Here is a 25582-nt window from a genome sequence, read left to right as displayed (position 1 = left end):
GTAAATGTGAAACCTGCAGGGCTGAGTTCCATAGTTACAGCATTTAAGGGAAATGATAAGCTTTAACACTGATTGATGTCTGCTTAAAATCATGTCATAGTTATAAAGCCAAAATTCAAGGTGAAAGAACAGTTTCCTCCGCAAGCCAGCAAGCAAGCCAGCGTGGTTATAAGAATGCATGGAATCAGAACAGTAAAAATCATCCATCATTCAACTTTCTTCAATCCTTAGTAAGACCACATCTGGAATACTGCATCCAGTTTGGCTCACCACATTACAAAAAAGATGTTGAGACTTTGGAAAAAGTGCAAAGAAGAGCAACTAAGACGATTAAAGGCCCTGAGAGTAAAACATATGAAGAAGAGTTGCAGGAACTGGGTATGGCCAGTCTAGAGGGGGGGAAAAAGACTAGGGGTGACACGATAGCAGTATTCCAGTGTTTGAGGGGCTGCTGCAAAGAAGAGAGGTCAACTTATTTTCCAAAGCACCAGAAGGCAAGACAAAAAAGAATTAATGGAAACTAATCAAGGAGAGAAGCAACCTGGAATTAAGGAGAAATTTCCTAACGATGAGAACAATTAACCAGTGGAACCGCTTGGCCTTCAGAAGTTGTGGATGCTTCAATACTGGAGGTTTTTAAGAAAAGACTCGACAGCCAGCTATATGAAATGGTATAGGGTCTCCTGCTTGAGCAGGGGGTTGGACTAGAAGACCTCCAAGGTCCCTTCCAGGTCTGTTCTGACTGAACTATAAGTTGCCTAGTAATTAGGACTGCAGATGTTCCAGGACAAGAAAACAGAAGCAGATGATGCCATACAGAACATAACAAAGGCATTAATGGGTGCTCCAATAACATTCCTCAGCTTAGCAATGCAAAAACTGTGCCCTATCTGTCTATGGTAACTAACACAGTCTACAACTTCTATGTTTTATTTCTATTTGATCAAACAGTTACTACACTCTCAACTATGCCATAATATAAACATACTACAGTGCACTTCATCAAAGTATGCCAGAGTAAAATGTGTTAGCCTATTGAGCTGTCACAAGACGTTGCTGGTTTTGTTCCCAATTATTCAATTAGCCAGAATAAAACATAAACCTATCTGCACTCTAGTTGATACACAATCACACCATAACGTTAGCCTAAAAGCTATTTTTGAAATTAAAAAAAAAACAGCAACAGCAATCAGCTGAAACAACGGAAAAATGGGGGCTCATTTCTTCCCGTCAATCTCTACTGATCATAATACAACTCCTGAACTAAATATAATAAAAATAAAAATGAATGCATGCTGATTCCATAGGAATTTTGAGAATCCCAGCATGTCCTCAGCCCCTGTATCTTTTGTGGAAACTATGGACGCATCACATTTAAAACATGTCAACAACAATAATAATTAAGGGGCAAATATTGCATAGGAGATTCTGTTACTCTTTTGGAAACAAAATCATTCAACATTATTTGTGTTGACAAAGTAACAAAGCACAGCATTTTTGTTTACTTTTTAGCATCACTGTTTTCCTCTGAGCTGGAGTGGAGGAAACACAAAAGAAATTGCCATCTCATCTATGCAAAAGCTTTTCAAGCAAAAAGTACATTTCCTACCCTATGCCTGCAGTATTTCCCGTTTTGTTTAGCAACAGAGTGTTATTACAAAGTCTGATACACTGCTGATGTTACCTAGTTTAGTAATGAAACATCTACAGGAAGGCCACTAAACTCAGAAAATACCAAGGCCCCAACAGTTCAATCCTTGGCTACAAATATTCTTTTCTATTGATAAAGTCTGGAGTATCTTTAACTTTTCTTTTTAACAGTTTAGCTTAAAATTAAATTGGTATAATTTTCGAGGGGGGGGAGGAGAAATTAGTAGTATGGATGAGGTACGTCCACTACATTTGTTTTAATTGACAGTTTCATATTTCTCAATGGCTTAGGTTATCTTGAAATGAATTATTATGAGAAACCATTAATTCCAAGTATGAAAGCAGTCATTGGCACACTGATCTCATACAATTAATATCAGAAGGATATACAAGTTTTGATGTTTTCTGCTGCAGTGAAGAGTCCATTAGTGTGTTTTCCCTATGGTGGCAGAAACCATATGCTTAGTTGTATAAAAACAACTAATGCACTGGGAAGTAGCAACTGCAGCATGATCGTTCTTTGTTTCCACATGCTCAATAACTGTGCAATAAATTTAAAAAATCACCAAGGTTAAGAAAGGGAGATTGATTTATGGAACGAAACAAAAAGAGCCATCAGCTGAAATTCTATAAATCCTTCCTTAAAAGTACAGCCCACTGAACTCAACTGGATTTACTTCTGAGTAACTCCAACTGACTTGTGGTCTAGATGTGTGATCATTTCACTAGCAAGTGGCTAAACTTAATTCAGAGACTATGACAGCAATCCTAATGCTAGTCTTCTGTACAGTCATGTTGCAAGATCAGAATTAAAATACAAATTATACATCAGGGTGCCTCAAGACAGGGGTGCTTGAAGTCAAAACACTTTCATGGTTAATTGGGCATTCTTACATAAAAAAATATTAATATTCTAAGCATCAAAAAAATCAACCTATGTGATATATATACCAAACTGTAATTCTAAACCTATTACAAAACTGCTTCTGTTTAACCTAGCATAAAGGCTTTTTGGACGTTATGCTTTTTCACTGACATATTGGCACTGATGATAGAGATAAATTATATTGCATCTCTGAGACATCCAATTTACCCAGGTGTCTTCAACTCTCTTGGACTTAATTCAACACACCCCATTTTTAGTGCCAGGGACCATTCATACAGCTTCAAACACATTACGCCCATCAGATATTTTTTTCCCCTACCAAATCCACACTACCTAACCACCCCACCCCCTAAAGTTGAGTATTGATCTTGGCCAAATTCACTCAATTTTTCCTGCTTTTGTTTGTAGCTCAGTACGCTTTTTTACCCAACCGGAGCGCATGATCTACACACAAACCACTGCAGCCCATCAATCATTACAGACACAGCAAAAAGATTAGCAAGCAAGCCAGCCAGCTCGTTTTAAGCATCATGACCTTCTCACGGTCCTATTAAAAATAAGACCCTGTAATATAGATATACATGCATAATATACATAATATACATGTGTGTGTATTTACACATACACACACATATATACACTTATACACATATATACATACACACACACACATATATATATCCACCAGGCTCAGCTGATAGGCACAATACAGCCCAGCCACTAACACACACACACACACACACATTGTAACGATCACCTTTCCGTTTTAAAAAATAAGGAGAAAAGGGGGGAAAGGGGGGGGCAGAGGGTCCTTTCATTTGCAAGGCATGCCTTTAAAGCCCCAGCAGCGATCCCTAGAAGCACCAAGCCATGATAAGCCACGGATCCCGACCCTGAAAACCTCTCTGGAGGTATGCAGACCAGCAAGTTCTTTCCAGGTGGGGAAGGGGGGGGGCTTCCAGCAGGGCATCCCTTCACTCTTTCCCTCCCCCCCCATCCCTTTGTTCTTCTTCTTCTTCTCCCCCTCTCCGATCTCCTCTTGCCAGGAAGAGGCTCGGGGACCCTCCGCAGCTCGCCCTCCCCCCGATTCCCACCCGACACCACGGAGGCCGGCCCTGCCCAAGCCCGTCGACCCTCCTCCCCATTACCCCTTGCCCCTAACGCCCCCTCCCCCCCCCAAAGCCCTGCCAGGCCCCACCTCCCTCCCCTCCCACCAGACCCCGCTCTGCCTTCCCGGCGCAGAGACACCCCCCCCTCCCCGAGAGAGAGACCCCCCCTCTTCCTCCCCCATCATCATCATCATCCTCATCCTCAGAGCCAGCCCGAGGGGCGGGAGGCAGACCCACCCCTAACCCAGCCCCCCCACCCACACACGCCCCCTCGAGCAAAAGGCGGGGAAAGTTGCCCCGGGCCGCCTGGGGAGGGGGCTGCCCACCCCGCCCCCTTGCTTCCTCCCACCCCCACCCCTCGACGGGACCCGGCCATCTCTCCCTTTCCCCCGTCCCCCCCCCCACGCGACCCCTGCCCACCCGGGAAGGAGCTCCGCCTGCCCTCCGTGGCGGGCCAGGGGTGGGGCCGGGGGTGGGGTGGGGGAGGAGGTCGCCCAGCCCCCCTCCCCCGGGCCTTGAAAGGCCGAGAAAGTTGCTGCCCCCCCAACCCCTCCCCCCTCCCTCCCTCCCCCCGTCCCGACTCACCAGGGAGAAGAGGTTGGAGTGACAGTCCTCCAGGCTCGCCCCGTTGGCCGCCGCCGCAGTCATGGTCCTGGTCGGCGAGCCCGGCCTCCAGAGCGGGGCATGTCTGGCCGGGCCGGAGCGGAGCAGCTGCAGGAGCCGCACAGGCGCCCGGGAGGGGAGGGGGAGAAGGCGGGCCCGGCGGCGGTGGCGGCGGCGGCGGCGCCCGCCCTGCCGACCTCCTCTCCTCTCCTTCCTTCCTCCCTCCCGACGATGCCCGATCGGCAGCCGAGCTGGAGAGAAAGGGCGGCGGCGGCGGCGGCCGCCACTCGGCGCGGGCGGGGCTGCCGCTTCCGCCTTGCTCTGCCGCCCGCCCGCGTCGGGCCAAGGAGACGACGGGGGCGCGGGAAACGAGGCGGGCGGCGACGCCAAACGGAGGGTGCGCGCGCCTCAGGGCAGCCGCCGCCGCTGTTGCTGCTGCTGCTGCCGCCGCCGCCGGGTGGGTCCCCTCTGGGCGGGCGGAGGCAGGCAGCCGCTCCTCCTTCTCTGGCGGAGGAAGAGGAGGAGGCGGCGGCGGCGTCGTTCTCTGCCCCGCCGCCCGGCTACGGATGGAGCGCGACCTCCCGCCGCCGCCGCCGCCGCCGCCGCCGCTCCTTCTCCCTGGTGGGCTCCCCTCAGCGCCGCCTCGCTCTCCTCATAGACATACACAGAAGGCTGGCAGGCTCGGCGCTCTGACAGCAATGGCGGCCGCCCGCAGCAGCGCGCTTCGCCATTGGCCCGCCGCGGACCACGTGGCACGGCCGTCCCGGCTGGACGCGAAGGAGGGGGGGAGGGCGGAGGTGGAGGAGAGGCGCCGACGCCGCCTGGCGCAGGCGCCGTGGGCCGAGTTGCCGAAGGGGGCGCTGTGGAAGCAAGAGGCGGGCGGCGGGGAAGGGGGAGCAAACGAGGCAAGTTACCTCGCACTAGCGGAATGCGCGGCTTGCGGAGCCACGCCCCTTCTCCTTGATTGACAGCGGCGGGGTTTGCGGTCTTGCCAAGCCGGCCCGCCTTTCTCCTCAGTTTAAGGTTGATTTGTCTACGACCGTCTTTGGGTTGTTGGTTGGTTTGCTTGTTTTTTTTCCCTAGTTTTAGCTTTTACCTTTTTTTTTCTGTCTCCCGAATTTTTTTTTCCTCCTAGTTTAACTTAATCAGTTTTTCCTGCCATTATTTTAAAACCCTCGCAAAATTATTAGCAAAAGGTCAGTTTTCTTATTTTTTTAACTTTTTTTGCAAAGGAGGACATTATTGCTTAGATGAATAATAAAAGCCATCCTGGTGACTTGTTTGAGTAGTATTTTGTGTGTGTATGTGTATAAATGTGTGTGTATGTGTGTGTGTGTGTGTATATGTATATATGTGTGTGTATATATATGTATGTGTATCTGTGTGTATATATACATACACATATACATATATATGTGTGTATCTGTATGTATATGTATATATATATATATGTGTGTGTGTGTGTGTGTGTGTGTATACACACATACATATATACATATACATACACACATATATACATATACATACACATATTTATATATACATACACATACACACATATATATATAGATAGATATAGATATAGATAGATATAGATAGATATAGATATATAGATATATGTTATTTTAAAAATTACAAGTCAAGTATTGCTTCCAGGATATGGTATATTATACCCTGTGAGAGAACTCAAGCCAGCCAAAGGAGAAATCTGCAATTAGTGAAATGCATTCCTCTGAAAATAATCTGTACTTTTCATTTGCTCTGAAATAATGGAAAAGCCTATATGTGTTTGCAATTCTGATGTGGCAACCCAAGCTCCTGATTTCAACCAGGGGTATCCAAGCTTTATATAACGTTGGGCTTCACCAAGTCTAAATCTGGCGCTGGATCTCCCTCTTTCGAGTTGGCACAAGTAGCTGAAGCTGAAACTTGCCCAACAGTTTTGCATAAAATGCTGACATGCATTCATACCATTTTGACTAAGGTTGGCTAATTAAAGCAGGCTACAGGTGTATATTAATTTTTTTTTGCAAGTATAATCTTTTTTTTTTAATAAAGCCATCATCAGTCTTAAGAAAAAATAAAATTTGGAGAAAGTGCACATTAAAAAGCGGGTGGAGAAAGAAACCACCCTATCACCTATACTTACCAACACTTGCTGGATTACCAATGAATTCATTATTATAATAGGAACAATTGTTCAAGGTGTGCATTAGTGCCACATCTGTAATTGACTAGATTAAGCAGCTCCTATAAACTGCAACCCCCTGGGGAGCTGGCCATAATAGGAGGACTAATATACTTTGGATTGTCAATATTTGTTTTTCAGTTGGCTGGCTGGGGAATTCTGGGAGTTGGCGTTGACAAGTCTTAACTTTGCCAAGGTATGGAAACCAGGTATGTGGATTTGACTAATTCAAGATGAGGCACTTAAGTGCAAACAAAATTCTCTTTCTTTTTTTCTTTCTTTTTTTCTTTCTTTCTTTTCTTTTTTTCTTTTCTTTTCTTTCTATTTCTTTTTATTTATTTCTTTTTCTCTTTCTTTCTTTCTTTTGAAAAGTGCAGGATGTTACTGACAGCAAATCAGAACTGACAGCCATATGGGCAAATGTTGGAGAGCTCTGTGTTTTTTGCAATACAAAAGCATAATAAATATGTGCGTTTTAATCAGGGCCCGGAACAGCGAGGTTAACAATATGGGATTTCTCCCTGCTCCAAAAAGAACAGTTTTACTTTTCTGCAATCGCTGCCCTCCCCGTTCACAGGATGTCACAATTTTGAGGACAGCGTGGGACTTGTAGTCCCACACGAATGAAGAGCACCAAGCTAGGGGGAACCACAGGCAGATAATCCAATATTCAGGGCTTGTAAGCAGCTTCAAAATGTGGATGATTTGTCTTTCCATTTACATGCTAAGCCACAACTATCCTGGCTTGTTAACGTAATCCAGTTGCTTGAGTTCACACAATATGCTGAACCTTTAATCAGCTAGCTGTCTTTCAGCCTAATGTATTATTGTGAACAGCCAACCGAAGGCCATAGAGGACCTCATCCTGTTCGCACAATGGGCTAATTCTGCCATACCATCACTTGAGTTAAACTTAATTCAAATTAAAAAGAAGGTCGCCCAGATGCAGACAAAGCCATAAATCCTAACCTGTTTCAGTTCACACAACCCACTCAGTCAAACTCGGATAATGAACATAAAACAGGGGTGTCAAACTCAATTTCATTGAGGGCCGCATCAGCATTGCGGTTGCCCTCAGGGGGGCGGGTGGGCATGGCCAGGGTGGGTGTGGCCTACTGGGTGGGCATGGCTAGAGTGCATATGGCCTACTGGGTGGGCGTGGCCAGCTCTACCTCCTTCGCATCAAGGGTGCCTATGGGGGCCCGGGCAGGAGTGGGACAGATCTGAGGGTCTCTGGCAGAAGGAGGGTCTCTGGGCCAGGGCCAAGGCAGTGGGGGCTGTTCCCTCACTGTTTCCAGGATGGCTTCGCGGGCCACATGAAACCACTTCGCGGGCCGGATCCGGCCCCTGGGCCTTGTGTTTGACATGTCTGACATAGAGGAACAGGACTGGAAGGGATCCTGGAGGTCTTCTAGTCCAACCTCCCTACTCAAGGAGGAGAACCATTCCAGACAAATGGCTTTCTAGTAGTCTATTCTTGGAGACCTCCAGTGCTGGAGCACTTACAATTTCCACTGTTTACCGGTTAATTAATTGTTCTCACTGTCAGGAAATTTCTCTTCAGTTGGACCTCTTCTTAACGATTTTGTTGGACGCCTAAAAGGGAATCATTTTGTAACAGTGACCATATTGTATCATGTTCTCTGTCATTTTGTATGTTGTAGTAGGATATTTTCATGCCGTTTTGTAACATAAACCCATAACAATGTTACATCTTTTCTTCTTTTTCTTTTACAGTTCTAATTACTTACAATTGGAGTCTTCTGTTTGTTTGTTTTGGGGTTGAACTCAAGGCCTTTTCCTTTTACTGTTCCTTTTTTTTTGTCATTATTTCTACTCAATATTTCCTTCCCTATTCCATTTAAACCCTGCCTATTTTAAAAGCCTTTGTCACTTTTTCGGTCCATCAGGTCCCTGTAACTTTCTCTTTCGCTAACTCAGGATTGGTGGGCATCCAGTTCCTATTGTGGTTATAAAGTCTCATTTGTATGCAAGTTTATATACAGATGACTGGTTTATGTCTTCGCATTAGTTTAAGCAGTTTACGGGAAATGATTGATGTCTGATGATTCCTTTATTTTTAAGATGTACGTCTGTCCCTGCCTGTCCTTCAAGAGCTCGGCGCTGTGCTTAACACTTCTGACCTAATTTGTTTCATTTGTAACAATAGCCCTTTGAGGTAGGCTGGGCTGGGAGAGAATTGTTTGGCCCCAGAAAGCTCCTGTGGATCGGGGGAAAGAGAACCTGTGCTTGCAGGTGTTTGGGGGGGGTCTAAGAAAGAATATCCTACCTCCATCCCACTTGTATACCTGGTTCCTAGTTTTATCCAACCCCTGCTATCTTTAATGTTTTTAATGTTTTCATATTCTGGCTTGTATTGTGTTGTAAGCCATCCTGAGCCAGTTGGATAGAGAGAGTCGGTGAATAAATTTAATAAATCAGCAAACGAAAGGTGGCCCCCAGACGTACGACCACAATTGACCCCAAAATTTCTGTTGCTAAGCGGGACATTTGTTAAGTGAGCTTCGCCCCATTTTATGACTTTTCTTGCCACAGTTGTTAAGTGTATCACTGCAGTTGTTAGCAACACGGTTGTTCAGTGAACAAGAAAAAAAAAGAAGGAAGTTAGGGTAGGAAGCTGGGAAGGAAGACAGGCAAGCAGAGAGAGAGAAATATGGATATGGATAGATATATAGATTGGGACGCAGTGGCTCAGTGGGTTAGGACGCTGAGCTTGTTGATCAAAAGGTCGGCAGTTTGGCGGGTTGAATCCCGAGTGCTGCATAACACAGTGAGCGCCTGTTACTCGTCCCAGCTTCTGCCAACCTAGCAGTTCGAAAGCACATAAAAAATGCAAGTAGAAAAATAGGGACCACTACGGTGGGAAGGTAACAGCGTTCTGTGCGCCTTTGGCGTCTAGTCATGCCGGCCACAGGACCACGGAGACGTCCTCGGACAAGTGCTGGCTCTTCGGCTTTGAAACGGAGATGAGCACCGGCCCCTAGAGTCGGAAACGACTAGCATGCATGTGCGGGGGAACCTTTACCTTTGCCTTTTTAGATATATAGATTAGATAGATATAGATTAGATATAGATATCCTCAAACTGTTCCGCTATGTTATTGTACATGCATTCTGGAGACAGTATTGCTCTCATTTATGTTTCAGCTGCAGCAAACATCTGGGGAATATTGGGACGGGAAAGGTTGGGGTTTAAACCCTTTTTCTGTCTGCCTGACTTTGGTGCACAATGAAAAAACGTTTCACCACCATGTCATTTGACCAGATGTACATTTTAATTAAAGTTTGCTCCTTTGACATCCTTTTGCTTTTGTGGAGTAATTGCACGCCACTCTGTTAATTAACAGCTGGAAGGCTCTCTGCTTATTGGTCATTATTTCTGTAGTGGCCGAAAGTCTAGTCATTCCATTAGTTCATTCACAGAATCGGAGAGGATCCCACCCTTTGTGGCGTGCCAGTTCTTAAGAGAAAAAGGAGATTTGAAATGACAACCATTCTACAGGGAAGAGGTTCGACATGAAGGCTTGTTTTTATCCACTCATCCTAATACCAAGATGAAGCCAACATCTCCATCCCAAAATAGCAATCCAAGGTTGTAGTAACTACAGGTGGACGTTAAAAACAGCAGAAGCTGTTCGTCTTTTGGCGGAAAGCTACCCTCAAAACAAACCTTTCTGCATGGTTCTCTCTTACCTTGTCTAGATGCACAGGTGAGATCAAAATTCCCGTTGCTAAGCGAGGGGCGTTGCTGAGTGAGTCTCATCAATTGTAGAACTTTTTTCTCTTGGTTGTTAAGCAAATCGCTGCAATCGTGAAGTGACTTGCGTAGTTGTTAAAACAAATGCAGCCCAACCATCTCTTGACATCCCAACGCTTTGGCAGCTGAGATTTTGGAACCTGCACTGAAAGAGGGCTTAAAAATCCATGGCCGCCTACAGGATTATCCCAAAGGTGTCTGCAAGGGAGGGGCAGAAAAAAAATAAAGATGGTGGCCATGATCATGTGATCAGAGCCCCGCCCCCTTTTTAACATGCATCTGGACATTTTTGACCCCTCCCCCCAAGACTCCACTGTCTCTCTCCATCTCTACTTGACTTTTACAGCTGAACAGATGTGGCTGGCAGAAGATTCCCGGGCAGAGATTAAAATACCTAACTGTCCAACCCTCCGAATGGATTGAGAATAATTTTGATCAATCTGGAGCATCGACTAGAGCAGCTGAATCAAATTGATGAGTTCTGTTGGAGCCATTAAGTACAACCAACTGCCTTTCATAGCCCAAATTTTTCTAAATCAGTTCATCTCTGCTTTGGAGTTTCCCTCCGGATGTCCAAACCCAACTCACCTTTTCAAATCAATTGGAATGTTAAAATTATGTCCTAACTAATTTCACATCCCTTGGTACATCTAGAGAATTCCTTGCTTCTCTGAGTATGAAAATACCTTGCTTTCTTTTCCATGGCAGAGATGCTGCTATTTTTAAATCTACTGGGATTTTTTTAAAAAATAAACTGACTAATCTATTCTAAATCATCCTGATTCAACCTTTTCCTTCCCTCCAATTGAACAAATAGGATTTCTTCCTGGGGGGTGGGAGGAAAAGGAAAATGGGTGGAGATAGAGATTTATAACCCAGACGATCTACATTTGTGGGTGTTACGCTGTGTGTGAGCAAGAATCTTTTGCTTTTAAATTGTCGTTTCCAGGAAAATGAACCATCAGATGCCTCTGCTTTCTAGACTAACAGTCTCTGGTCTTAATGAAAAAAAAATATCTTTCAAGGCAGACACAAGGGGTTTTCTTACAGATTTTATGATTAGAGCTCTCCTACTTCTTTGTACCATTTCCAGATTTGAGGAAATTAGACATATTCTTGACATTTAGACTTAACAAAGACATCAAGACATCGGAGTGACTTCAAAGGGGAATCAGATAATAGGATGAATGAGAGAGAGAGAAAAACAGACGCAAAAAAAAAAGTGGCCAGACTGGGGAAAAATTATTCCCTTGGATCGATCTGAGCAAATTCAGCTTGCTAAGTACATTCAGGCTGACTTAAAAGTACATTGTTGCAAAGGGGCCTCAAAAATAGAGCAGATATGACAGAGATAGAATACATATATAAATATATATATTTTAAAAAACAAATCTCTAGGGTTCCCTTGGCTCTTGAGTGTCTCAGCTGACCTGAAAAAAAAGATTTTCTTTGATCTCAGCAGCCGCGGGTTATACAAAAAAATCAGTAGCTTTGCAAGACAAAGAGTTACCTTCAGCATATCTCTTGTTTGCAAGATTTGGTTACTATAATCTTACAATACAGGTGGTCCTCAACGTATGACTACAATTGAGCCCAAATGTCTATGGAGATTCTGAATCATCCAGGTCATAGTTATCCCAAAGATGTTTTTTTTCAGGAGGCAACTGGACTTTCTTGTTTTTCTTTGAAGACATTTTGCTTCTTATTCAAGAAACTTCTTCAGCTCTGACTGGATGATGGGGAATGGAAGGACTTATACTCCTTGCAGACAGCTGGTCATTTGCCTTCTTTTTGTTGTTGTTAGCTGCGAAGTCGTGTCCGACCCATCGTGACCCCACGGATGACGTTCCTCCAGGCCTTCCTGTCCTCTACTATCTTCTGGAGTCTGTTTAGGCTCACGCCTACTGCTTCAGTGACTCCATCCAGCCACCTCATTCTCTGTCGTCCCCTTCTTCTATTGCCCTCGATCTTTCCCAGCCTGAGGCTCTTCTCCAGTGAGTCCTTCCTTCTCATTAGGTGGCCCAAGTATTTGAGTTTCAACTTCAGGATCTGGCCTTCTAAAGAGCAGTCAGGGTTGATCTCCTCTAGGACTGACCGGTTTGATGCCTTCTTTTAGAGAGTCCTTGAGGCCACTTGGAGGTTTACCTGTGTCCTCAGGGTCACCTGAGTAGTGCAAATGGGTGTGGAGCCTTCTCGGCTGCAGGATTTTTTCTGCCCTGTGCTCCTTCACGGTTCAAGACAGGTGCAGGCTGTTGGGAATGACTCAGGAGGCTAAAACATATAAGGAACGGTTACTGGAATTGGGTATGTCTAGTTTAATGAAGAGAAGGATGAGGGGTGACATGATAGCAGTCTTCCAATATCCAAGGGGTTGTCCCAAAGAAGAGGGGGTCAACCTCTTCTCCAAAGCACTAGAAGGCAAGACAAGAAGCAACGAATGGAAACTTATCAAGGAGAGGAGCAACCTAGAACTAAGGAGAAATTTCCTATCAGTGAGAATAATTAACCACCTTGTCTCTAGAAGTTGTGGGTGCTCCAACACTGGAGGTTTTCAAGAAAAGATTGCACAACCATTTGACCTGGATGGTATAAGGTGTCCTGCCTTGTGCAGGGCTTAGGTCTAGAAGACCTCTGAGGTCCCTTCCAGTCCTAAAATTCTGTGTTCTAATTCGCATAAAGCACTGAACTATTACTTACTTACTTTCTATAGCTGTTCAGATCCACCAAGTAACTCTTAACTCTAGTTAACCAAACGGGTTCAGTTCACCCAGCACATCTAACCAACATTAAACTCAGCCATCTTAACATATGGCTCAAATGGAGCTTTGGATGCAGCAGAAAACTTTGTTTTAATTCACAGCCCCCCTGGCCTGTTCGATTTCCTTTTCTAGGGGGGAAAAAAGAGGCTGTTTCTCAACCTTTAAAGGAAGGGAGGGAGATATTAGAGAAAACAGTCTCTCCAATTTTATTATTTCTCCAGAGCTTTTGAACTATTAGTCCACTGTGAAAAATTGGACTCCGTGGACAGCCTTCACGATGCAATTATTCAAGAAACAACTCATGATCTGAGCATTTTTTCCCCTCTGTGTGTGTAAAAAAGGACAGACTCAGAGGGAGTAAGAAAGAAGTCTGTTTATTTTCCAACAGTTGGCCCTGATCCAACATGTCTTGCTTTCCTTTGGCTTTCATTGAATTTCATTTCAGTCTCTTGGGAGGAAAAAAAATAGTGGGGAAGGATAAGAACCTATTAGAATACAGAATAGCAGAGTTGGAAGGGACCTCGGAGGTCTTCGACCTCATCCGGCCCCTTGCTGAAGCTGGAGACTCTCAAATATTCTGGAAAAATGTCTGTCCAATCTCTTCTTGAAATCCCCAAATTTGGAGATTCCACTGCTTAATTGTCCTCGCTGTTAGGACGTTTCTCCTGAATTCTAAGTTGGATCTCACCTTGATAAGTTTCCATCCATTGCTTCTTGTCCTGCCTTCGGGCACTTTGGAGAATAGCTTGACTCCCTCTTCTTTGGGGCAGCCCCTGAGATACTGGAAGACTGCTATCATGCCACCCTTAGTCCTTCTCTTCATTAAAATAGACATACCCAATTCCAGCAACCGTTCCTTATATGTTTTCGCCTCCAGCCCCCTGATCATCTTTGTTGCTCTTCTCTGCCCTCTTTCCAGAGTCTCAACATCTTTTTTACATTGTGGTGACCAAAACCGAATGCAGTATTCCAAGTGTGTGGTCATACTAAGGCTATGTAAAACAGTACGAATACTTCACCTGATCTTGTTTCTCTCTCTCTGCTCATGCAGCCTAGGATTGCATTTTAATCTATTTAAATTTAAGCCATTAGCCTTGAACGCTTTCCTTTCCACTTTTTCAAGCCAACAGACTTTGGACTGTTCTTTTCCCAACCTTAGGTCTAAGCTCCAACTGATCCAGGCTAGCACAACTAACACAACCATTCTGCCTGGCTTGAGGATTGCTGCTTCCTGCTTGGCCATGCCTTACAGTGGCACACTCCAGAGAGTGGCAGTTTTTGCACACTGGTTACAGTCCTTAAGTTTACACTGGGCACATATCAAGTTGTGGCTTCATTGAGTTTGTCAAGCCAGCCTAGCATATTTTCCCCTTGACAGTTACTACCTTTCTTGTCTATGGAGATCCTCAGTCCTCGAAGTCATGGATGTCCCAAAGGTGCTTTTTCAAAAGGCAGCTGGACTTTTTCCCGTGAGGATGTTTCACTCCTCACCCAGGAAGCTTCTTCAGAAGCTTCTTGGACGAGAAGCGAAATGTCTTCAGGGAAAAATGAGCAGGTCCAGTTTGTCTTTTGAAAAATCATCTCAGGGACCACCACCTTTCTCATCTCCAGAAAAGAAAAAAGGAGTGGAGCGTTATTTACAGCAAACTGAAAAGTTTTCCCATAAACCTAACCCTTTCTAAACCAATTCCATTTGCTCCATCCCGGTGCTGAGAAAATGCACCTGTTGAATTCTTGCAGCTGCCGATAGCCTAGATTCTTTCGCTTTGTCAAGGGCAAAACAAGATATGTATACAAGATCCGATTTTTAATTGGGCACGTCCCGTGCTGCTTGTCATGGGGGAAGGGAGGACATTTTACGTGTTACTGATATCCCAAAATAGTCCTAGGCCTTTGGAAGGACTGGGTTGAATTCAATTGACAGCTGTCAAATTGTATGAATGCTGTAAGTTTCGGGGCTTTGAGGGTGGGGGGGCAGAGAGTACAGTAAGAAATCTGAACCGCAGACAAAATGGCCAAATTTAACCATATACATAAAGAACTTATTTTCCTCGTTTTTTTTTCTAATCCAGCATTTTTCAACAAGGAAGATCTTATTCTTGAATATTCAATGCAAGGCCTGTCTGCCAGATTGCTGCTTCTTCCACTGATGGTTATTTGGTCGTGTTTTTTATAGCTTGTATCATGGCCCAGGAAATGAAAAGCCAGAGGTCAGGGCAAATGTTGGCTTCTTGGGTCCGCTTTGTCCACAGATGTCGATCTCATCTTATCGTGGCTTTTCCTGCTCACGCTAAATGGAAACGGTGGTTTAGAAGATTGATCTGGCTTCCTGGATTGGAAAAACAGAAACCATGTTCAGAAATCCCTCTGTGTAAATGGAGGGATAATAACAAAGTCACATAAAGGTGTAAGTCCCGCTTTATACTGCATGGGCAAACCACACTTGGAATATTGCATCCCTTTCTGGTCACCACGATACAAAAACGAGGTCAAAACTCTAGAAAGGGCGCAGAGAAAATCAAACAAAGATGATCAGGGGAGACTAGAGGCTAAAAGGTACAATGAACAGTTGCAGGAACTGGACATGTCTAGTCTAACAAAGAGAAGGACTAAGGGTGACATGATAGCAGTCTACTATATTTGGGGAGTTGCCACAAAGAAGAGGGACTCAACCTGTTCCCCAAAGCACCTGAAGGCACAACCAGAAGTGACAGATAGAAACTTATCAAGGAGAGATCCAGAGGGATTCTAGAACTAAGAAGAAATTTCCTGACAGTGAGAAAAATTAATCAGTGGAAAGACTTGCCTCCAGAAGTTCTAGGGCAGGGATCTTCAAACGTGGCCCTTTTATGACTGGTGGACTTCAACTCCCAGGAATTCTGGGAGTTGAAGTCCACCAGTCACAAAAGGGCCACGTTTGAAGACCCCTGTTCTAGGGTGGTCCATCTCTGGAGGCTTTTAAGAAGAGATCGGACCGTCATTTGTCTGAAGAGTCCCCTGCTTGAGTAGTGGGTTGGACTAGAAGACCTCCAAGGTCCCTTCCAACTCTGCATTCTGTATATGCCAAGATGAAGCGCTTGCAGAGAAACCCAGCTGATAAACCCAAGCAGTGTAATAAGCACGTTTCTGAGTGCTTCGTGGCTCAAGCAGGAAGAAAGCTGATCGCAAGTGGCAGCAGGCAATTCTTTCAGGAGAAATTAAAATTTGGCCGGCCGAGCAGAGAAAGTGGTGCCAAACAACATTCCTTCTGCGTTGGTTGGTGGGGCAATCTCCCAGACTGCTGGCACTCACTGCCACGTGATGTTGTGGTGGTTGCTGGTTTGGAAAGATTTAGAGGTTCTGCCCGCATGGCAATAATAGGGATTTGCTTAGACACAGAATGAAGAAGCCACAATTGGCTGGGTTCACACATCCCACTAAGCCTTTGCAAAACCACAAGGGCTGAAAGCACCCACACACCACCTGCCAGAATCACACAAAAATCATTAGGGTTCGACACACTGTTTCTCAACCTCAGCAACCTTAAGACCCCCTCCTCCTAGCTGGGGAATTCTGGGAGTTGAAGTCCACAGGCCCGTTGGTGAGGTTGAGAAACACGGGTTGAGCAGGATGGGATAACTTTGTCTGAGGCTAAGCCCTTTGCAGGCAGTCCTCATGCTTGGGGCCAAAATGTCTGTTGCTAACCAAAGTGGTTTTTAAGTGAATTCTGCCAGATTTAGCTACTTTTTTTTTTTGGCCAGAGTGTTAAGTGAATTGCTGCAGTTGTTAAATGAATCATGAGGTCATTAAGGGAATCCGGCTTCCGCCATTGACTTTGTTCATTGGAAGCCAGTTGGGAAGATCTCAAATGGTGATCACATGACCCCAGGATGCTGCAACCATTGTCAATACTTGCTGTTTGAATATGTGGCTTGGCGATGCCCCAAAAATCACGTGAGCCTCCGTTCTAAGTCAGTGCCGTTATAACTTTGAATAGACATTAGACAATGGTGTAATTTGAGGACTATCCAGACTTCCTTCAACCCCCTCCTTGGCCTGTCTGGGGTAGAATCCTGGATTCCTTACCACGTTTTCTTATATTTCAAGAATGGGGGTGAAAAATAGGGGTGAACAGTTCCTAAATTGTTCTTAGCATTCCCCCATCCCTATTCCTATAATCCTTTGCGTTCCTTATGATGACAGTGTCATAATTTGGCAGCACAATATTCCCTCTTGGGATCAGGGGAGATCCCAAAGGCCCAAACTTGAGTTAGAATAACCCAGACTGCTTTCCATTCTCATCCTTGAACAGAAAACAGAGCATGGAAGGGACCTTGGAGGTCTTTCAGTCCAACCCACTGTCCAAGCGGGAGACCATATACCATTTCAGACAAAAGGTTGTCCAATCTCTTCTTGAAAACTTGCAGTGTTGGAGCATTCACCACTTCTGGAGGCAGGTTGTTCCACTGGTTAATTGTTCTCACTGTCAGCAAATTTCTCCTTAGTTCTAAGTCACTTCTCTCTCCTTGATTAGTTTCCACCCGTTGCTTCTTGTCCTGCCTTCAGGGGCTTTGGAGAATAGCTTGACTCCCTCTTCTTTGGGGCAGCCCCTGAGATATTGGAACATTGCTATCCAGTCACCCCCCTGTTCCTTTTCATTAAACTAGACATACCCAATTCCTGCAACCGTTCTTCATATGTTTTATCCTCCTGTCCCCTGATCATCTTTTCTCCGCTCTTTCCAAAGTCTCAGCATCTTTTTTTATATGCAGTATTCCAAGCGTGGTCTTGCTAAGGCTTTATAAAGCGGTACTAGTACTTCACGTGATCTTGATTCCGTTCCTCTCTTAATGCAAATGCAAATCAATAAAGATGACCACCCTGATTTACAGCTCACAGCCCAACGTGACCACACACAAGTTTTTTTTACAAAACTATCCACTGACATCTGGCTGCGCACGTGCTTGTGATTTTAAATAACATACCCCTGGCAGGCTGCAATCACCTGACCCTGACCAGCGTAAAAAATGATCCAAATATATAATGTCCATATATATATATATATATTTGCATTGCAATTCCACCCGCTCCTCCACGGGCCTAGCAGTGTGGCAGGCTGAAGGTTTCCAGCACATGGGAACAGGCCCATTTGCAATCAACACAGCTGCCAGGGAAGGATGTTTGCCCATCACAGAAAACTGCTTTTAACACCTAGTCAGCAAAGATATTGAAACTGGGTAGCTGACAACTCCTGTGGAGCTGAAAGCTGCCAGCCCCCAGAAGCCATTTGGATAGCTGGGATGTTATTTTTGGGGGGTGGGGGTGGGGGTGGGGTGTTGCTCCATCACTGGAGGTTTTCAAGAAAAGACTGGAGATCCCCTGGTCCAGGATGGAATAGGGTCTCCTGTTTGAGCAGAGGCTTCGACTAGAAGACCTCCAGGGTGGCTTCCAACTCTTATTATTCTGTGTTCTAAATTGGGATTTCTCCCTCGTGCTTGAGAGAGGCTTAAAAAACTCAGCCAAAAAAAAAAAACACCCCAAACAAACCTTGAAAAGGCCCAGTGCTTTTTTTGTAAAAGAAAAAGGTGCCGGAACTCACACGTGTCATACAACCCGCCTTGCCTACCCTACAAGGTTCCATCCAAAAAAGGTGCCGGAACTCCGTTCTGAGCGTTCTATGAGAGAAAAAAAAAGCCCTGAAAAGGCCTAACTCATCCTTTCTGCTTTTTCGGCTCATCCGGTCCTGCATCCAGAGAAGGAATCCGTCAAGCTCATTTCTGCATTCTGTTTAGTCAGGTTAGTAGCACGTTGCTCCTTTTCTTCCCCCCCCCCCGCCCCTCTCCCCTTGCTGGAAGAACTGGATGCAATTTAGGTTAACGTGACTCATCCTGACCTCATTTCGGCTCCCCCCCAGGGTTTCAGCGTACCAGCCTCCTTCCCAACCTGCTTCCTGCGAACAGTTCCCTCGCTGGGTGTCTCACTCCATCTGTTCCGCACGCTTCTGCACACACCAGCGCACGCCAGAGATTGCCTCTGCCGCCCCCCCATCCTTATCGAAAGGCTTTGTGTTGTGCTGGTTGCGCAAATGAGCGTGCAAGCAAGCTGCTTGGGTGGATGCCAGGGACCCAACGGAGAGCGACTGTCACCCCAGGCATGACCTGGTTTGAGTTCGGGACTTAGGGGGCATTGTCTAAGACCACAGGGTCTTCTTGCATCCAGTTGTGGTCACCACCATATTAAAAAGATGTCGAGACTCTAGAAAGAGCACAGAGAAGAGCAACCGAGATGACTAGGGGACTGGAGGATAAAATATACAAAGAACGGTGAACACAGCATCATTATCATAATCATGATGATGATGATGATGATGATGGAAGGGACCTTGGAGGTCATCTAGTCCAACCCCTTGCTCAGGCAGGAAATCCTATACCATTTCAGACAAATGGCTGTCCAGTCTCTTCTTAAAAACTTCCAGAGTTGGAGCATTCACCACTTCTGGAGGCAGGTTGTTCCACTGGTTAATTGTTCTCACTGCCAGGAAGTTTCTCCTTAGTTCCAGGTTGCTTCTCTCTTCTTGATGAGTTTCCATCCGCTGCTTCTTGTCCTGCCTTCAGGTGCTTTGGAGAACAGCTTGACTCCCTCTTCTTTGGGGCAGCCCACAAAGGTTTGCAGGAACTGGGCATGTTTAGCCTAGTGAAAAGAAGGACCAGGGGTTGATACGATAGCAGTCTTCCAAAATCTGAAGGGCTGTCACAGAGAAGAGTCTTTTGTGTCTCCAAAGCAGCAGGCAATCGAACTCTTTGGGTGGTTGTGAGTGGCAGCAACCGCCCAGAGAGGTGGGTTTGGCGGCTACGTGCGACCCAGAGAAGCTCCGATAACCCTCTTCTAGTTTAGCAGGGTGTGCCCATCCATGCTTTTTTGAAACAATACTACAGGGAGGGTTTGCAAGCAGCATGCTGGGGGCAGTTTGTGTGTGTGTGTGTTTGTGTGCTTCCAAATGTTTTGAGCTTAACCAGATGGGCCAACCAAGAGCTTGGCCAAGACTCCTCCATTGGGTACACAAGTTTGCAGTGGACAGATGCAACCATGCACAACTTGAGATTCCTAGATTAAAATGGACCCAGAGACGGGGCTCTCTCTTCCGAAGGAGAGAGAGAGAGAGAGAGAGAGAGAGAGAGAGAGAGAGAGAGAGAGAGAGAGAGAGAGAGAGAGAGAGGGAGTGGGAGAAAGAGAGAGAGAGAGTGGGAGAGGGAGAGAGAGAGGGAGAGAGAGAGAGGGAGGGAGGGAGAGAGAGAGAGGGAGAGGGAGAGAGAGAGAGGGAGAGAGAGAGAGAGAGGGAGGGAGAGGGAGAGAGAGAGAGGGAGAGGGAGGGGGAGAGAGAGAGAGAGGGAGAGAGAGAGAGGGGGAGAGAGAGAGAGAGAGAGAGAGAGAGAGAGAGAGAGAGAGAGAGAAGTCTCGGTGGGAGAAGGAAATATGGCTTCTCTGCAAAGCCCAGTCAATGTGGAACAGACCGTGATATTTCACGAAACCTGCAAGCTGTGGTTTCTTGCTTTCCACGGGGCTAGAGCAGAGCGATGGATCAGAGGCGCCACTGCAGAGACAAAGAAAAAGAAAAAAAAACAAGTCAAGCTTGTTCTTCTCTTTGCAGAGAGTTGTGTATTTTTTGTGGTGGGGTTTTTGTTTTTTTTTGGTCAGCCAGGAAGAACAGAGAGGCTTAAAAGCATGTGATGATACAGGTAGTCCTCAACTTACGACCACAGTGGAGCCCCAAATTTACGCTGCTTAGCTAGGTGAGAAATTTGTTTTGCCCCATTTTACAACTTCTCTTGCCATGTTTGTTCAAGTCACCCGGTTGTCAAGTGAATCTGGTTTCTCTGTGGACTTTGCCTGCCAGAAGATTGCAGAAGGGGAATTGCATGACCCCGCCCCCCCCGGGACACTGCAACCGTCACAACTGTGAGTCAGTTGCCAAGCGTCTGAATGTAAATCACCTGGCCACGTGGATGCTGCGGCCACGGTCGTAAGTCTGAAAATGTGGGCATCAGGCACTTTCCGTGCTGCTGAAACTTCAAACCGTCACTACGCGAAGTATGTTGTAAGTCAAGGACTACTGCGTAGGATTGTTTTCAGGGGAAGAGTGAACGGTTGCAAATCTGTACGACGTTTCAGTTCGGCTGTTGTTGTTTTTTTAGTCGTCTCACGGTTCCTTCCTTCACGCAAGGAAACCGTACAGGTCGTCTCCCCCTCTTGCAACCGTTCATTTAGCGACCCTTTGAAGTTGCGACGGCAGTGAAGAAAAGTGATTTATGACCAGCACTCACCCACTTAATGACTGCAACAATTGATGGCGCTAACTTGAGGACTACCTACACGGGAATTTTTCCCCTTTAAAGCTCAGGGCAGCCATCTTCACATCAGGGCACTGAGACTTGGGGTGCAGCGGGAGGGGGGGAGGGAACTGATGGCCGAAGTCCCTCCCCACTTTGCGGGCGAGGACAGGGAACGGAGTCTCCCCTGCTCCAAGAGCCCACGAACACGGGTGCCTTGTTTCAAGGCTGCCAGCAGCGATCTTGACCCAAAGTGGAGGAAGCTGCCAATAAAAAGCTGGTGACTATAAAAAGAAACATGTGGTCAGGAAATTGTTCTTTCTTCTGAGTCAGAGGAGAGCGTGTGGAGTCAGACATTCCGAGGCAGGCTGGGTCAGGAGGGGATCCAAGAGGACCAAAGCAGATGGCGAGCAGGGCTGGCCTGCCTCCTCCCCAGCCCTCCGGGATCCTCCGGCACTCTGGGACTCTTGGCCGAGAGCTGAGAAGCCAGGTGTTCCCATGCCCATGCTCCTTGCCAGGGGAGGGGCTGTGGCTCCGTGCTTGAGGAATTGCAATGGAAGGGAACAGATCCTTCATCCCAGAGTGGCACGCGGACAATTGCAGCCACGAGTTTAATTTTAATTTTTTTTTGTTATTTGAGATATTTTTTTTATTTTGTTTTGTTTTAATTTTTTTATTATTTTATTTAATAATTTTAACTTTAATAATTTTATTATTTTATTTTATTTTTATTATTTTACTTTATTTTATTTTACATTACTTTATCTTTTTATTATTTTACTTTTTTATTTTACTTTACTTTTATTTTATTTTATTGTATTATTTTATTTTATTTTACATTATTTTATTTTTTTATTTTACTGTTTTATTTTACTTTATTTTATTTTTATTTTTATTTAATTTAATTTAATTTTTTATTATTTTATTTAATAATTTTAACTTTAATAATTTTATTATTTTATTTTATTTTTATTATTTTACTTTATTTTATTTTACATTACTTTATCTTTTTATTATTTTACTTTATTTTACTTTACTTTTATTTTATTTTATTGTATTATTTTATTTTATTTTACATTATTTTATTTTTTTATTTTACTGTTTTATTTTACTTTATTTTATTTTTATTTTTATTTAATTTAATTTAATTTTTTATTATTTTATTTAATAATTTTAACTTTAATAATTTTATTATTTTATTTTATTTTTATTATTTTACTTTATTTTATTTTACATTACTTTATCTTTTTATTATTTTACTTTACTTTATTTTACTTTACTTTTATTTTATTGTATTATTTTATTTTATTTTACATTATTTTATTTTTTTATTTTACTGTTTCATTTTACTTTATTTTATTTTTATTTTTATTTAATTTAATTTAATTTTTTATTATTTTATTTAATAATTTTAACTTTAATAACTTTAATAATTTTATTGTATTATTTTACTTTTATTTTATTTTTATTATTTTACTTTATTTTATTTTACATTACTTTATTTTTTTATTTTACTTTATTTTATTTTATTTTACTTTACTTTTATTTTATTATTTTACTTTATTTTATTTTATTTTATTTTACATTATTGTATTTTTTATTTTATTTTGTTTTATTTTACTTTATTTTATTTTATTTATCATTTTATTTTCTTGCAGACTATTTATATATTAGACTGTATGCTGCCCAGCTCAACTAGAGACAGCTCTGGCTGGCTTACAAACATTTAAAAAACCAGCAGACATTAAAACAATACAACAAGGACAGCTTGCCTCCAGAGGTTGCGTTCGCTCCATCGCTGGAGGCTTTTATGAAAAGATTGGATTCCCATTTGTCTGAAAGGGTATTGGGTCTCCTGCTCGACTAGAAGACCTCCAAGGTCCCTCCCAACTCTGTTATTCTGTACTTCTGTTATAAATAATAATAATAATATAATAATAATCGGCATTGACAAATTCACCATCAGTCAATTGCGAAAGGCAGCTCTCCTTGAAGCAGATTACATCCTGCAAGCAGACCTTTAGCACCATCAAGGGGGATCCATTCCCATGGAAATCCATCTCTCCCTGATGTCTCCAAGTGTTACTCTACTTAGCAACATGTATTTTCATTTCAGTTTTGTTGATTAGCGAACTCAGTAATTAGCTAAAATGGGGCGAGGAGATTAATGAGAGAAAAATCATGGAATTGGCCGATGACCTTCTGTTTGATTAGAGCGTGAATATTATCAGTGTTAATATCAAGGGCAGAATCAAGGCTGAGAAGTCTCAATCCCCCCAAGAATTTGCTGTCCGAGGCGCAGTCAAGAGGCAGCAATAGAAAAAGGGGTAGAAGGAGAGGCGGATGTTAAGTTGAATTGAATGCCCTTCAGCCTGGATGCAGACTGCCTCTTTTACGCCCATTCCTTTAGCAACTGTTAGAAGTTACAACAGCACTGAAAAAAGCGACTTAACGGCTGTTTTTCACACTTACGACCGTTGCAGCATCCCTGTGCTCATGAGATCAAAATGCAGATAAAATGGGGCAAATTAACAAGTGCCTCGCTAAGCAACAGAAATTTTGGGTTCTGTTGTGGTCCTAAGTCAAGGCTGTATTCCCACAGCCCATAAGGCTGGATGAGAACACAGCTGAGTTCAGGAGTTTATGATTCTACGGGTTGTAGGAAGAATTCTTGTTGATCTTCAGCTGCCCAGCCCCGCCCTCAGCTCTGAGAGGCAGGCCCACCAGCCAATCACGTTACCCCCACAAGGAGAAGCTTTCTCGGGAAGAGTCTTCAGCTCTTCCCCTCTTGGCTATTACATTTGCTCTCCGCCAACAAATTGCTTTTATGTTTTAGGGGATTAACCTGTAGATTAACATTTACAACCCAACCTCTGTTGCAAATCCCTTTCCACCTTTCCTGGATTCCTCAGGTGGCTTTGGGGAAGTCATAATTTCCTAGTTGGGAGCAAATCTCTTGATAACGAGCAACTCGGAGAGAACGTCTCGTGCCCTGCAGAGAAAGTAGAAGTATTAACTCCATCTGGTTTCCTCAGCTCAAGGTGAACTTTTGACCTCATAGGATGCTCTAATTGCTGGATCCACCAGGACTAACTCCATGAATTTTGTAGGCCTTTTCCTACTTATCGGATATTGCTCAACCTTCACCGTGTTGGAGGATGGGTTGGACGGAAGGGAAGGATTTTTTTTTCTTTCCTTAACAATAGTTGTAATGTGTGTTCAGACTGGAGGAGTCTTTCCATCCTGCTTTCAAACAAGGGTCACCTTCTTTCCTGAAGGACCGCAGCTGGCATGGGTGAGGGAACGGAGCCCTTTTTTGACTTGGAAACGCAACCAAGGACCTGGGCCTTCACCCACCAGTATCATAGGGATAGTCAAAGAACGTGACCCACCATCGATATTTAGAACATAGATTAATAGGATTGGAAGGGACGCTGGAGGTCTTCCAGTCCAAGCCCGTGCCCATGGCAGGAGATCCTACACCATTCTGGACTTTCTTTGGGTGATCATAGAAAGAATTATTAAGAAGGTAAAGGTTCCTCCGCACATGTGTGCTAGTCGTTTCCAACTCTAGGGGCCGGTGCTCATCTCCGTTTCAAAGCTGAAGAGCCGGCGCTTGCCCGAGGACGTCTCCGTGGTTCTGTGGCCGGCATGACTAGATGCCAAAGGCGCACGGAGCGCTGTTACCTTCCCACCGGAGTGGTCCCTATTTTTCTACTTGCATTTTTTTTACGTGCTTTCGAACTGCTAGGTTGGCAGAAGCTGGGACGCGTAATAGGCGCTCGCTCTGTTACGCGGCACTCGGGATTCGACCCGCCAAACTGCTGACCTTCTGATCGACAAGCTCAGCGTCCTAACCCACTGAGCCACCGCGTCCCTTAGAAAGAATTAACAACAATAGAATAGAATAATAGAGTTGGAGGGGGCCATGGAGGTCCTCCACCTGAGATTCCCAGTGACCAATTACTAATGACCTGGTTAAGATGAACTTAACCACGCTTAGCACGGTCTGCAAAGGCCATCGTAGGACTCCTATCTTGTAAACACCATCAGGATGCCTCGTGGAGGGTGAACTGCAGAAGGTGTTGAAGTTGTTTTTATTTTGTTTCTTCCTACAGGTTAGTGCTAGAAGCTGGTTACTGATAAGACACAGGGGCCTCCTGTGCAGAAAAGCTGAGTTTATCTTCATGCTTGCAGTCCTGTCTTGTAGCAATAGTGTTGATAATGTGTTGGATGGAGGCCACCTGGTCAGTAATTACAGCCAAAGCTGAGAACAAAATGAAAATTCTTGTCTCTTTTGACGG

The 25582-nt window shown here is 44.4% G+C and overlaps 2 protein-coding genes across 3 annotated transcripts in view; both read right to left on the bottom strand.

Moving 5' to 3' along the window:
• Window positions 1–4963, bottom strand: part of MED13L (mediator complex subunit 13L) — a 150033-nt gene extending 145070 nt beyond the window's left edge. The window contains exon 1 of one of the 2 annotated variants that reach the window (XM_081339078.1): window positions 4231–4963. In XM_081339078.1, the coding sequence (XP_081195204.1) occupies window positions 4231–4293 (63 nt within the window). In that variant the 5' untranslated portion in view covers window positions 4294–4963. The remainder of the gene's footprint in view (window positions 1–4230) is intronic. The other variant, XM_081339077.1, reaches the window with a different exon arrangement.
• SPRING1 (SREBF pathway regulator in golgi 1) overlaps window positions 1–25582 on the bottom strand; it is a 98345-nt gene that overhangs the window by 48525 nt on the left and 24238 nt on the right. The gene's annotated exons all lie outside the window — the stretch shown is intronic.

The sequence above is a fragment of the Vipera berus genome, assembly GCF_964194415.1.
Source record: "Vipera berus genome assembly, chromosome: 14".
In the NCBI taxonomy this organism is placed as follows: domain Eukaryota; kingdom Metazoa; phylum Chordata; class Lepidosauria; order Squamata; family Viperidae; genus Vipera; species Vipera berus.
This window is presented reverse-complemented; position numbering and strand designations above follow the sequence as displayed.